Here is a 14,187-nt window from a genome sequence, read left to right as displayed (position 1 = left end):
GCCGGCGCCCATGATTTGGAGACAGCTGTAAACAAGTAAAATCAAACAAACCGAACCCATCCGGACAGGCCCGGCCACGCCATCTCAGAACACTAACACGGCAAACCCAGGAACCCCAGCACAGAGACATTGTTCAGGAGACAAGATCTGCCTGCAGTCACCTCAGCGACAGATCATCTCCAGGGACCCTCCAGAGCTGCACTCACTATTCTACCATCACATCATGTCTGACCCTGCAGAGCTGCACTTACTATTCTGCTGTTACATCATGTGTTTTACTCCAGAGCTGCACTTACTATTCTGCTGTTACATCATGTATCATCCTCCAGAGCTGCACTCACTATTCTGCAGTCACATCATGTCTTTTCCTCAAGAGCTGCACTCACTATTATGCTGTTACATCATCTTTATTTGCTTGAGAGCTGCACTCACTATTCTGCTGTTACATCATGTCTCATCCTCCAGAGCTGCACTCACTATTCTGCTGTTACATCATGTCTTTTCCTCCAGAGCTGCACTCACTATTCTGCTGTTCCATTATGTCTTTTCCTCCAGAGCTGCACTCACTATTCTGCTGTTCCATTATGTCTTTTCCTCCAGAGCTGCACTCACTATTCTGCTGTTCCATTATGTCTTTTCCTCCAGAGCTGCACTCACTATTATACTATGGGGGAGATTTATCAAACATGGTGTAAAGTGAAACTGTCTCAGCAGCAACCAATCAGATTCCACCTTCCATTTTCCAAAGAGTCTGTGAGGAATGAAAGGTGGAATCTGATTAGTTGCTAGGGGCGACTGAGCCAGCTTTACTTTACACCATGTTTGATAAATCTCCCCCTATGTCTTTTCCTCCAGAGCTGCACTCATTATTATACTATGTCTCATCATCCAGAGCTGCACTCACTATTCTGCTGTTACATCATGTCTTTTCCTCCAGAGCTGCACTCACTATTCTGCTGTTACATTATGTCTTTTCCTCCAGAGCTGCACTCACTATTCTGCTGTTACATTATGGCTTTTCCTCCAGAGCTGCACTCACTATTCTGCTGTTACATTATGTCTTTTCCTCCAGAGCTGCACTCACTATTCTGCTGTTACATTATGTCTTTTCCTCCAGAGCTGCACTCACTATTCTGCTGTTACATTATGTCTTTTCCTCCAGAGCTGCACTCACTATTCTGCTGTTACATTATGGCTTTTCCTCCAGAGCTGCACTCACTATTCTGCTGTTACATTATGGCTTTTCCTCCAGAGCTGCACTCACTATTCTGCTGTTACATTATGGCTTTTCCTCCAGAGCTGCACTCACTATTCTGCTGTTACATTATGTCTTTTCCTCCAGAGCTGCACTCACTATTCTGCTGTTACATTATGGCTTTTCCTCCAGAGCTGCACTCACTATTCTGCTGTTACATTATGGCTTTTCCTTCAGAGCTGCACTCACTATTCTGCTGTTACATTATGTCTTTTCCTCCAGAGCTGCACTCACTATTCTGCTGTTACATTTTGTCTTTTCCTCCAGAGCTGCACCCTTTAAGCTTTGGATGTGGCTGGAATAGAAGACTCAAAAGGAGAAATGAAAAGCAAAAGGAAACAATTAGACCTGTGATCTGTGGGTCGGGGCGGCCTGCAGCAGACACCCCTCAGCATGTGACCTATAGAGAACAGAGGGGGGTCCCCTATTAGTCAGAGCAGAGGTGCTGCCCCTCACACATGACAGGGGTTCCCCCTCTGCGTCCTCCTGGAGTCGCCTCCACATCGTATCACATAACAAATCATCTAAAAGAAGCTACAAGTCCCCGACCACCAGCGCTGGTACACAGACCACCCCCAGCCTGCAGATGTCAGGGCATGCTGGAGGTTGTTGTACCAACTGGTGGCTGAACCCTGGTCCTGACAGCTGAGAGGCAGTACAGCACACCCTCACAGCTCTGCTACATCCACACGGAAAGTGACAGATGTGACACAGCGACACTCGGGGGGGGGCACAGGGCAGCGACACTCGGGGGGGGGGGGGGCACAGGACAGCGACACTCGGGGGGGGGGGCACAGGGCAGCGACACTCGGGGGGGGGGGGGGGCACAGGACAGCGACACTCGGGGGGAGGCACAGGACAGCGACACTCGGGGGGAGGCACAGGACAGCGACACTCGGGGGGAGGCACAGGACAGCGACACTCGGGGGGGGGCACAGGACAGCGACACTCGGGGGGGGGCACAGGACAGCGACACTCGGGGGGGGGGGCACAGGACAGCGACACTCGGGGGGGGGGGCGCAGGACAGCGACACTCGGGGGGGGGGGGGGCACAGGGCAGCGACACTCGGGGGGGGGGGGAGGCACAGGACAGCGACACTCGGGGGGAGGCACAGGACAGCGACACTCGGGGGAGGCACAGGACAGCGACACTCGGGGGGAGGCACAGGACAGCGACACTCGGGGGGAGGCACAGGACAGCGACACTCGGGGGGAGGCACAGGACAGCGACACTCGGGGGGAGGCACAGGACAGCGACACTCGGGGGGAGGCACAGGACAGCGACACTCGGGGGGAGGCACAGGACAGCGACACTCGGGGGGAGGCACAGGACAGCGACACTCGGGGGGGGGGGCACAGGACAGCGACACTCGGGTAGGAGGCACAGGACAGCGACACTCGGGCTGTATATAGGAGTATACACTGTGATGTATGGGCTGTATATATAGGAGTATACACTGTGATGTATGGGCTGTATATAGGGTATACACTGTGATGTATGGGCTGTATATAGGGGTATACACTGATGTATGGGCTGTATATAGGGGTATACACTGTGATGTATGGGCTGTATATATAGGGGTATACAGTGTGATGTATGGTCTGTATATATAGGGGTATACACTGATGTATGGGCTGTATATAGGGGTATACACTGTGATGTATGGGCTGTATATAGGGGTATACACTGATGTATGGGCTGTATATATAGGGGTATACACTGATGTATGGGCTGTATATAGGGGTATACACTGTGATGTATGGGCTGTATATAGGGGTATACACTGATGTATGGGCTGTATATATAGGGGTATACACTGATGTATGGGCTGTATATAGGGGTATACACTGATGTATGGGCTGTATATAGGGGTATACACTGTGATGTATGGGCTGTATATAGGGGTATACACTGTGATGTATGGGCTGTATATAGGGGTATACACTGATGTATGGGCTGTATATAGGGGTATACACTGATGTATGGGCTGTATATAGGGGTATACACTGTGATGTATGGGCTGTATATAGGGGTATACACTGATGTATGGGCTGTATATAGGGGTATACACTGTGATGTATGGGCTGTATATAGGGGTATACACTGATGTATGGGCTGTATATAGGGGTATACACTGTGATGTATGGGCTGTATATAGGGGTATACACTGATGTATGGGCTGTATATAGGGGTATACACTGATGTATGGGCTGTATATAGGGGTATATACTGATGTATGGGCTGTATATAGGGGTATACACTGTGATGTATGGGCTGTATATAGGGGTATACACTGTGATGTATGGGCTGTATATAGGGGTATACACTGATGTATGGGCTGTATATAGGGGTATACACTGTGATGTATGGGCTGTATATAGGGTATACACTGTGATGTGTGGGCTGTATATAGGGGTATACACTGATGTATGGGCTGTATATAGGGGTATACACTGATGTATGGGCTGTATATAGGGGTATACACTGTGATGTATGGGCTGTATATAGGGGTATATACTGTGATGTATGGGCTGTATATAGGGGTATACACTGATGTATGGGCTGTATATAGGGGTATACACTGTGATGTATGGGCTGTATATAGGGGTATACACTGATGTATGGGCTGTATATAGGGGTATACACTGTGATGTATGGGCTGTATATAGGGGTATACACTGTGATGTATGGGCTGTATATAGGGGTATACACTGTGATGTATGGGCTGTATATAGGGGTATACACTGATGTATGGGCTGTATATAGGGGTATACACTGATGTATGGGCTGTATATAGGGGTATACACTGTGATGTATGGGCTGTATATAGGGGTATACACTGATGTATGGGCTGTATATAGGGGTATACACTGTGATGTATGGGCTGTATATAGGGGTATACACTGATGTATGGGCTGTATATAGGGGTATACACTGATGTATGGTCTGTATATAGGGGTATATACTGTGATGTGTGGGCTGTATATAGGGGTATACACTGATGTATGGGCTGTATATAGGGGTATACACTGATGTATGGGCTGTATATAGGGGTATATACTGATTTATGGGCTGTATATAGGGGTATACACTGTGATGTATGGGCTGTATATAGGGGTATACACTGTGATGTATGGGCTGTATATAGGGGTATACACTGATGTATGGGCTGTATATAGGGGTATACACTGTGATGTATGGGCTGTATATAGGGTATACACTGTGATGTGTGGGCTGTATATAGGGGTATACACTGATGTATGGGCTGTATATAGGGGTATACACTGATGTATGGGCTGTATATAGGGGTATACACTGTGATGTATGGGCTGTATATAGGGGTATATACTGTGATGTATGGGCTGTATATAGGGGTATACACTGATGTATGGGCTGTATATAGGGGTATACACTGTGATGTATGGGCTGTATATAGGGGTATACACTGATGTATGGGCTGTATATAGGGGTATACACTGATGTATGGGCTGTATATAGGGGTATACACTGATGTATGGGCTGTATATATAGGGGTATACACTGATGTATGAACTGTATATATAGGGGTATACACTGATGTATGGGCTGTATATAGGGGTATACACTGATGTATGGTCTGTATATAGGGGTATATACTGTGATGTATGGGCTGTATATAGGGGTATACACTGATGTATGGGCTGTATATAGGGTATACACTGTGATGTGTGGGCTGTATATAGGGGTATACACTGATGTATGGGCTGTATATAGGGGTATACACTGATGTATGGGCTGTATATAGGGGTATACACTGATGTATGGGCTGTATATAGGGGTATACACTGATGTATGGGCTATATATAGGGGTATACACTGATGTATGGGCTGTATATATAAGGGTATACACTGTGATGTATGGGCTGTATATAGGGGTATATACTGATGTATGGGCTGTATATAGGGGTATACACTGATGTATGGGCTGTATATAGGGGTATACACTGATGTATGGGCTGTATATAGGGGTATACACTGATGTATGAGCTGTATATAGGGGTATACAGTGTGATGTATGGGCTGTATATAGGGGTATACACTGATGTATGGGCTGTATATAGGGGTATACACTGTGATGTATGGTCTGTATATAGGGGTATACACTGTGATGTATGGTCTGTATATAGGGGTATACACTGTGATGTATGGGCTGTATATAGGGGTATACACTGATGTATGGGCTGTATATAGGGGTATACACTGATGTATGGGCTGTATATAGGGGTATACACTGTGATGTATGGGCTGTATATAGGGGTATACACTGATGTATGGGCTGTATATAGGGTATACACTGTGATGTATGGGCTGTATATAGGGGTATACACTGATGTATGGGCTGTATATAGGGGTATAAACTGATGTATGGGCTGTATATATAGGGGTATACACTGTGATGTATGGGCTGTATATAGGGGTATATACTGTGATGTATGGGCTGTATATAGGGGTATATACTGATGTATGGGCTGTATATAGGGGTATACACTGATGTATGGGCTGTATATAGGGGTATACACTGATGTATGGGCTGTATATAGGGGTATACACTGTGATGTATGGGCTGTATATAGGGGTATACACTGATGTATGGGCTGTATATAGGGTATACACTGTGATGTATGGGCTGTATATAGGGGTATACACTGATGTATGGGCTGTATATAGGGGTATAAACTGATGTATGGGCTGTATATATAGGGGTATACACTGTGATGTATGGGCTGTATATAGGGGTATATACTGTGATGTATGGGCTGTATATAGGGGTATATACTGATGTATGGGCTGTATATAGGGGTATATACTGATGTATGGGCTGTATACAGGAAGGGCAAATGGTATACACATGGAGGTATGGACCATATATAGGGGTGTATACAGGATACATGACCTGTCTATAGGTGGTATATAGATATATGAGCTGTATACAGCTCATATATCTATATACCAGATACATCAGATACACGGGCTGTATACTCCTGTAGGGGTATATAGATACAGGCTGTATACTCCTGTAGGGGTATATAGATACACGGGCTGTATACTCCTGTAGGGGTATATAGATATACGGGCTGTATACTCCTGTAGAGGTATATAGGTATAGGCTGTATACTCCTGTAGGGGCATATAGATACGGGCTGTATACTGCTGTAGGGGTATATAGATAAGGGCTCTATACTCCTGTGGGGGTATATAGATACACAGGCTGTATACTCCTGTAGGGGGTATATAGATATAAGGGCTGTATACTCCTGTAGGGGGTATATAGATATAAGGGCTGTATACACCTGTAGGGGGTATATAGCTATAAGGGCTGTATACTCCTGTAGGGGTATATAGATACACGGCAGTATACTCCTGTAGGGGTATATAGATACGGGCTGTATACTCCTGTAGGGGTATATAGATACAGGCTGTATACTCCTGTAGGGGTATATAGATACAGGCTGTATACTCCTGTAGGGGTATATAGATACAGGCTGTATACTCCTGTAGGGGTATATAGATACAGGCTGTATACTCCTGTAGGGGTATATAGATACAGGCTGTATACTCCTGTATGGGTATATAGATACAGGCTGTATACTCCTGTAGGGGTATATAGATACCGGCTGTATACTCCTGTAGGGGTATATAGATACCGGCTGTATACTCCTGTAGGGGTATATAGATACAGGCTGTATACTCCTGTAGGGGGTATATAGATACGGGCTGTATACTCCTGTAGGGGTATATAGATACGGGCTGTATACTCATGTAGGGGGTATATAGATACGGGCTGTATACTCCTGTAGGGGTATATAGATACGGGCTGTATACTCCTGTAGGGGGTATATAGATACGGGCTGTATACTCCTATAGAGGTATATAGATACGGGCTGTATACTCCTATAGAGGTATATAGATACAGGCTGTATACTCCTGTAGGGGTATATAGATACGGGCTGTATACTCCTGTAGGGGTATATAGATACAGGCTGTATACTCCTGTAGGGGTATATAGATACGGGCTGTATACTCCTGTAGGGGTATATAGATACGGGCTGTATACTCCTGTAGGGGTATATAGATACACGGGCTGTATACTCCTGTAGGGGTATATAGATATACGGGCTGTATACTCTTGTAGAGGTATATAGGTATAGGCTATATACTCCTGTAGGGGCATATAGATACGGACTGTATACTGCTGTAGGGGTATATAGATAAGGGCTCTATACTCCTGTGGGGGTATATAGATACGGGCTGTATACGCCTGTAGGGGGTATATAGATATAAGGGCTGTATACTCCTGTAGGGGTATATAGATACGGGCTGTATACTCCTGTAGGGGTATATAGATATGGGCTGTATACTCCTGTAGGGGGTATATAGATACGGGCTGTATACTCCTGTAGGGGTATATAGATAAGGGCTGTATACTCCTGTAGAGGTATATAGATACAGGCTGTATACGCCTGTAGGGGGTATATAGATACGGGCTGTATACTCCTGTAGGGGGTATATAGATACGGGCTGTATACTCCTGTATGGGGTATATAGATACGGGCTGTATACTCCTGTAGGGGTATATACATACGGGCTTTAAACTCCTGTAGGCGTATATAAATACAGGCTGTATACTCCTGTAGGGGTATATAGATACGGGCTGTATCCTCCTGTAGGGGTATATAGATACAGGCTGTATACTCCTATAGAGGTATATAGATATAAGGGCTGTATCCTCCTGTAGAGGTATATAGATACGGGCTGTATACTCTTGTAGGGGTATATAGATATAAGGGCTGTATCCTCCTATAGAGGTATATAGATATACGGGCTGTATCCTCCTGTAGGGGTATATAGATATACGGGCTGTATCCTCCTGTAGGGGTATATAGATACAGGCTGTATACTCCTGTAGGGGTATATAGATATACGGGCTGTATCCTCCTGTAGAGGTATATAGATACGGGCTGTATACTCCTGTAGAGGTATATAGATACGGGCTGTATCCTCCTGTAGGGGTATATAGATATACGGGCTGTATCCTCCTGTAGAGGTATATAGATACGGGCTGTATACTCCTGTAGAGGTATATAGATATACGGGCTGTATACTCCTGTAGAGGTATACAGATATACGGGCTGTATACTCCTGTAGAGGTATATAGATATATGGGCTGTATCCTCCTGTAGAGGTATATAGATATACGGGCTGTATCCTCCTGTAGAGGTATATAGATATACGGGCTGTATCCTCCTGTAGAGGTATATAGATACGGACTGTATCCTCCTGTAGAGGTATATAGATATACGGGCTGTATACTCCTGTAGAGGTATATAGATATGGGCTGTATCCTCCTGTAGAGGTATATAGATATACGGGCTGTATACTCCTGTAGAGGTATATAGATATGGGCTGTATACTCCTGTAGGGGTATATAGATACGGGCTGTATCCTCCTGTAGGGGTATATAGATACGGGCTGTATCCTCCTGTAGGGGTATATAGATACGGGCTGTATACTCCTGTAGGGGTATATAGATATATGGGCTGTATACTCCTGTAGGGGTATATAGATACGGGCTGTATCCTCCTGTAGAGGTATATAGATATATGGGCTGTATACTCCTGTAGAGGTATATAGATATACGGGCTGTATCCTCCTGTAGGGGTATATAGATACGGGCTGTATCCTCCTGTAGGGGTATATAGATACGGGCTGTATCCTCCTGTAGGGGTATATAGATATACGGGCTGTATCCTCCTGTAGGGGTATATAGATATACGGGCTGTATCCTCCTGTAGGGGTATATAGATATACGGGCTGTATCCTCCTGTAGAGGTATATAGATATACGGGCTGTATCCTCCTGTAGAGGTATATAGATATATGGGCTGTATCCTCCTGTAGAGGTATATAGATATACGGGCTGTATCCTCCTGTAGGGGTATATAGATATACGGGCTGTATCCTCCTGTAGGGGTATATAGATACGGGCTGTATCCTCCTGTAGGGGTATATAGATATACGGGCTGTATCCTCCTGTAGAGGTATATAGATATACGGGCTGTATCCTCCTGTAGGGGTATATAGATACGGGCTGTATACTCCTCACTCACCCATAGCTCCGTGCCCCAGCTCATGGTGTCCCGGGGGCGGCGGGGACGCTGGCCCGCTCAGTGCCGCAGGATAACGGGCAGTCTCCGGGGAGGCGTGTCTCTGTGGGTGGCCGCTCCTCTCCGGTGTCTCCCGGGTGTCGGCTGACTCTCCGGGCGCCCCCCCACCTCACAAGCGGCGGAGCGGGAGCGCGAACAGTGCAGGAGGAACCGCGGGAGCGCGCAGCCTCAGTCACATGCGCGTCCCCTCCACGGGGCGGGGTCTGCAGTGATTACAGAGCTCCGCCCCCAGTCATTCAGTGGTAGGACTGAGAAGTGGGCGTTACCCTCGCTGTCTTCTCTATGATAAAAGGATCCACCCCCCGCTATTCCGCGCATGGGGGCGGGGTTTGATTTGACAGCTCGGGAGCGCAAACCTCGCTGTATAACGGTTTAGAGGGGAGCTCCGAAGGGGGGCGGGGCCTAACACTTTCTACATGGAGACTGAAGAGGACGGGGCCCGCTGTGCGCTACAAGGAGCTGCGGCGACCCCTGGCGGCCACAGGCTGCATAACAATGTCATTTCTATCACCGCTGTCACTCTACAGCTGGGGAAAACTACATTTCCCAGCATGCCCAACAAGCCCTAAGGACACTGCACTAGATGACACTGCAATATGGGGAGGCACTAAGCATTGCAGTGTATTACGCCTCCAGCAGGTACTGGTGGGCTCATATATATATATATATATATATATATATTCACACACAGTAGTGCCATGGAGTACGAGCATAATCCGTTCCGGGTCGGCGCTTGTAATCCAAATCCACTCATACCAAAGCAAATTTTCCCATAAGAAATCACTGATCTGCAGACATTTGGTTCCACACCCCAAATATACTAATTATTATTCTGAATAACATGAAGAACAGATAAAACAATGAGAAGCAGCTGAATATGTGATATATAAGTTACTGTACAGTATAGCAGCATGTGGTATATAATGTATAGTAACTATATAACCCTGATAACACAGCAGCTGGATATGTGATATATAGGTTACTGTACAGTATAGCAGCATGTGGTATATAATGTATAGTAACTGTATAACCCTGATAACACAGCAGCTGGATATGTGATATATAAGTTACTGTACAGTATAGCAGCATGTGGTGTATAATGTATAGTAACTGTATAACCCTGATAACACAGCAGCTGGATATGTGATATATAAGTTACTGTACAGTATAGCAGCATGTGGTATATAATGTATAGTAACTATATAACCCTGATAACACAGCAGCTGGATATGTGATATATAGGTTACTGTACAGTATAGCAGCATGTGGTATATAATGTATAGTAACTATATAACCCTGATAACACAGCAGCTGGATATGTGATATATAGGTTACTGTACAGTATAGCAGCATGTGGGGTATAATGTATAGTAACTGTATAACCCTGATGACACAGCAGCTGGATATGTGATATATAAGTTACTGTACAGTATACCAGCATGTGGTATATAATGTATAGTAACTGTATAACCCTGATAACACAGCAGCTGGATATGTGATATATAAGTTACTGTACAGTATAGCAGCATGTGGTGTATAATGTATAGTAACTGTATAACCCTGATAACACAGCAGCAGAATATGTGATATATAAGTTACTGTACAGTATAGCAATCAGCATGTGGTGTATAATGTATAGTAACTGCATAACCCTGATAACACAGCAGCTGGATATGTGATATATAAGTTAATGTACAGTATAGCAGCATGTGGTATATAATGTATAGTAACTGTATAACCCTGATAACACAGCAGCAGCTGGATATGTGATATATAAGTTACTGTACAGTATAGCAATTAGCATGTGGTGTATAATGTATAGTAACTGTATAACCCTGATAACACAGCAGCTGGATATGTGATATATAAGTTACTGTACAGTATAGCAGCATGTGGTGTATAATGTATAGTAACTGTATAACCCTGATAACACAGCAGCAGCAGCTGGATATGTGATATATAGGTTACTGTCCAGTATAGCAGCATGTGGTATATAATGTATAGTAACTGTATAACCCTGATAACACAGCAGCTGGATATGTGATATATAGGTTACTGTACAGTATAGCAGCATGTGGTATATAATGTATAGTAACTGTATAACCCTGATAACACAGCAGCTGGATATGTGATATATAAGTTACTGTACAGTATAGCAGCATGTGGTGTATAATGTATAGTAACTGTATAACCCTGATAACACAGCAGCTGGATATGTGATATATAAGTTACTGTACAGTATAGCAGCATGTGGTATATAATGTATAGTAACTGTATAACCCTGATAACACAGCAGCTGGATATGTGATATATAAGTTACTGTACAGTATAGCAGCATGTGGTGTATAATGTATAGTAACTGTATAACCCTGATAACACAGCAGCTGGATATGTGATATATAAGTTACTGTACAGTATAGCAGCATGTGGTGTATAATGTATAGTAACTGTATAACCCTGATAGCACAGCAGCTGCATATATGATATATGTTACTGTACAGTATAGCAGCATGTGGTGTATAATGTATTGTAACTGTATAACCCTGATAACACAGCAGCTGGATATGTGATATATAAGTTACTGTACAGTATAGCAATCAGCATGTGGTATATAATGTATAGTAACTGTATAACCCTGATAACACAGCAGCTGGATATGTGATATATAAGTTACTGTACAGTATAGCAGCATGTGGTATATAATGTATAGTAACTGTATAACCCTGATAACACAGCAGCTGGATATGTGATATATAAGTTACTGTACAGTATAGCAGCATGTGGTGTATAATGTATAGTAACTGTATAACCCTGATAACATAGCAGCTGGATATGTGATATATAAGTTACTGTACAGTATAGCAATCAGCATGTGGTGTATAATGTATAGTAACTGTATAACCCTGATAACACAGCAGCTGGATATGTGATATATAAGTTACTGTACAGTATAGCAGCATGTGGTGTATAATGTATAGTAACTGTATAACCCTGATAACACAGCAGCTGGATATGTGATATATAAGTTACTGTACAGTATAGCAGCATGTGGTGTATAATGTATAGTAACTGCATAACCCTGATAACACAGCAGCTGGATATGTGATATATAAGTTACTGTACAGTATAGCAGCATGTGGTATATAATGTATAGTAACTGTATAACCCTGATAACACAGCAGCTGGATATGTGATATATAAGTTACTGTACAGTATAGCAATCAGCATGTGGTGTATAATGTATAGTAACTGTATAACCCTGATAACACAGCAGCTGGATATGTGATATATAAGTTACTGTACAGTATAGCAGCATGTGGGGTATAATGTATAGTAACTGTATAACCCTGATAACACAGCAGCTGGATAAGTGATATATAAGTTACTGTACAGTATAGCAACATGTGGTGTATAATGTATAGTAACTGTATAACCCTGATAACACAGCAGCTGGATATGTGATATATAAGTTACTGTACAGTATAGCAGCATGTGGTATATAATGTATAGTAACTGTATAACCCTGATAACACTGCAGCAGCTGGATATGTGATATAGAAGTTACTGTACAGTATAGCAATCAGCATGTGGTGTATAATGTATAGTAACTGTATAACCCTGATAACACAGCAGCAGCTGGATATGTGATATATAAGTTACTGTACAGTATAGCAGCATGTGGTATATAATGTATAGTAACTGTATAACCCTGATAACACAGCAGCTGGATATGTGATATATAAGTTACTGTACAGTATAGCAGCATGTGGTGTATAATGTATAGTAACTGTATAACCCTGATAACACAGCAGCTGGATATGTGATATATAAGTTACTGTACAGTATAGCAGCATGTGGTATATAATGTATAGTAACTGTATAACCCTGATAACAGCAGCTGGATATGTGATGTATAAGTTACTGTACAGTATTGCAATCAGCATGTGGTATATAATGTATAGTAACTGTATAACCCTGATAACACAGCAGCTGGATATGTGATATATAAGTTACTGTACAGTATAGCAGCATGTGGTGTATAATGTATAGTAACTGTATAACCCTGATAACACAGCAGCTGGATATGTGATATATAAGTTACTGTACAGTATAGCAGCATGTGGTGTATAATGTATAGTAACTGTATAACCCTGATAACACAGCAGCTGGATATGTGATATATGTTACTGTACAGTATAGCAGCATGTGGTGTATAATGTATAGTAACTATATAACCCTGATAACACAGCAGCTGGATATGTGATATATAAGTTACTGTACAGTATAGCAATCAGCATGTGGTATATAATGTATAGTAACTGTATAACCCTGATAACACAGCAGCTGGATATGTGATATATAAGTTACTGTACAGTATAGCAGCATGTGGTATATAATGTATAGTAACTGTATAACCCTGATAACACAGCAGCTGGATATGTGATATATAAGTTACTGTACAGTATAGCAGCATGTGGTGTATAATGTATACTAACTGTATAACCCTGATAACATAGCAGCTGGATATGTGATATATAAGTTACTGTACAGTATAGCAATCAGCATGTGGTGTATAATGTATAGTAACTGTATAACCCTGATAACACAGCAGCTGGATATGTGATATATAAGTTACTGTACAGTATAGCAGCATGTGGTGTATAATGTATAGTAACTGTATAACCCTGATAACACAGCAGCTGGATATGTGATATATAAGTTACTGTA

General features: G+C 43.3%; 1 protein-coding gene across 12 annotated transcripts in view; it reads right to left on the bottom strand.

Moving 5' to 3' along the window:
- Positions 1-9,639, bottom strand: part of FNBP1 (formin binding protein 1) — an 88,480-nt gene extending 78,841 nt beyond the window's left edge. For 7 of the 12 annotated variants that reach the window (XM_069943668.1, XM_069943667.1, XM_069943669.1 and 4 more), the window contains exon 1: positions 9,403-9,639. In XM_069943668.1, the coding sequence (XP_069799769.1) occupies positions 9,403-9,426 (24 nt within the window). In that variant the 5' untranslated portion in view covers positions 9,427-9,639. The remainder of the gene's footprint in view (positions 1-9,402) is intronic. The other 5 variants (XM_069943671.1, XM_069943672.1, XM_069943670.1 and 2 more) reach the window with 3 other exon arrangements.
- Between the last annotated feature and the right edge of the window lie 4,548 nt (positions 9,640-14,187).

The sequence above is a fragment of the Dendropsophus ebraccatus genome, chromosome 10, assembly GCF_027789765.1.
Source record: "Dendropsophus ebraccatus isolate aDenEbr1 chromosome 10, aDenEbr1.pat, whole genome shotgun sequence".
Lineage (NCBI taxonomy): Eukaryota > Metazoa > Chordata > Amphibia > Anura > Hylidae > Dendropsophus > Dendropsophus ebraccatus.
Note: the sequence above shows the minus strand (reverse complement) of the source record. Positions and strands in the feature narration are given on the sequence as shown.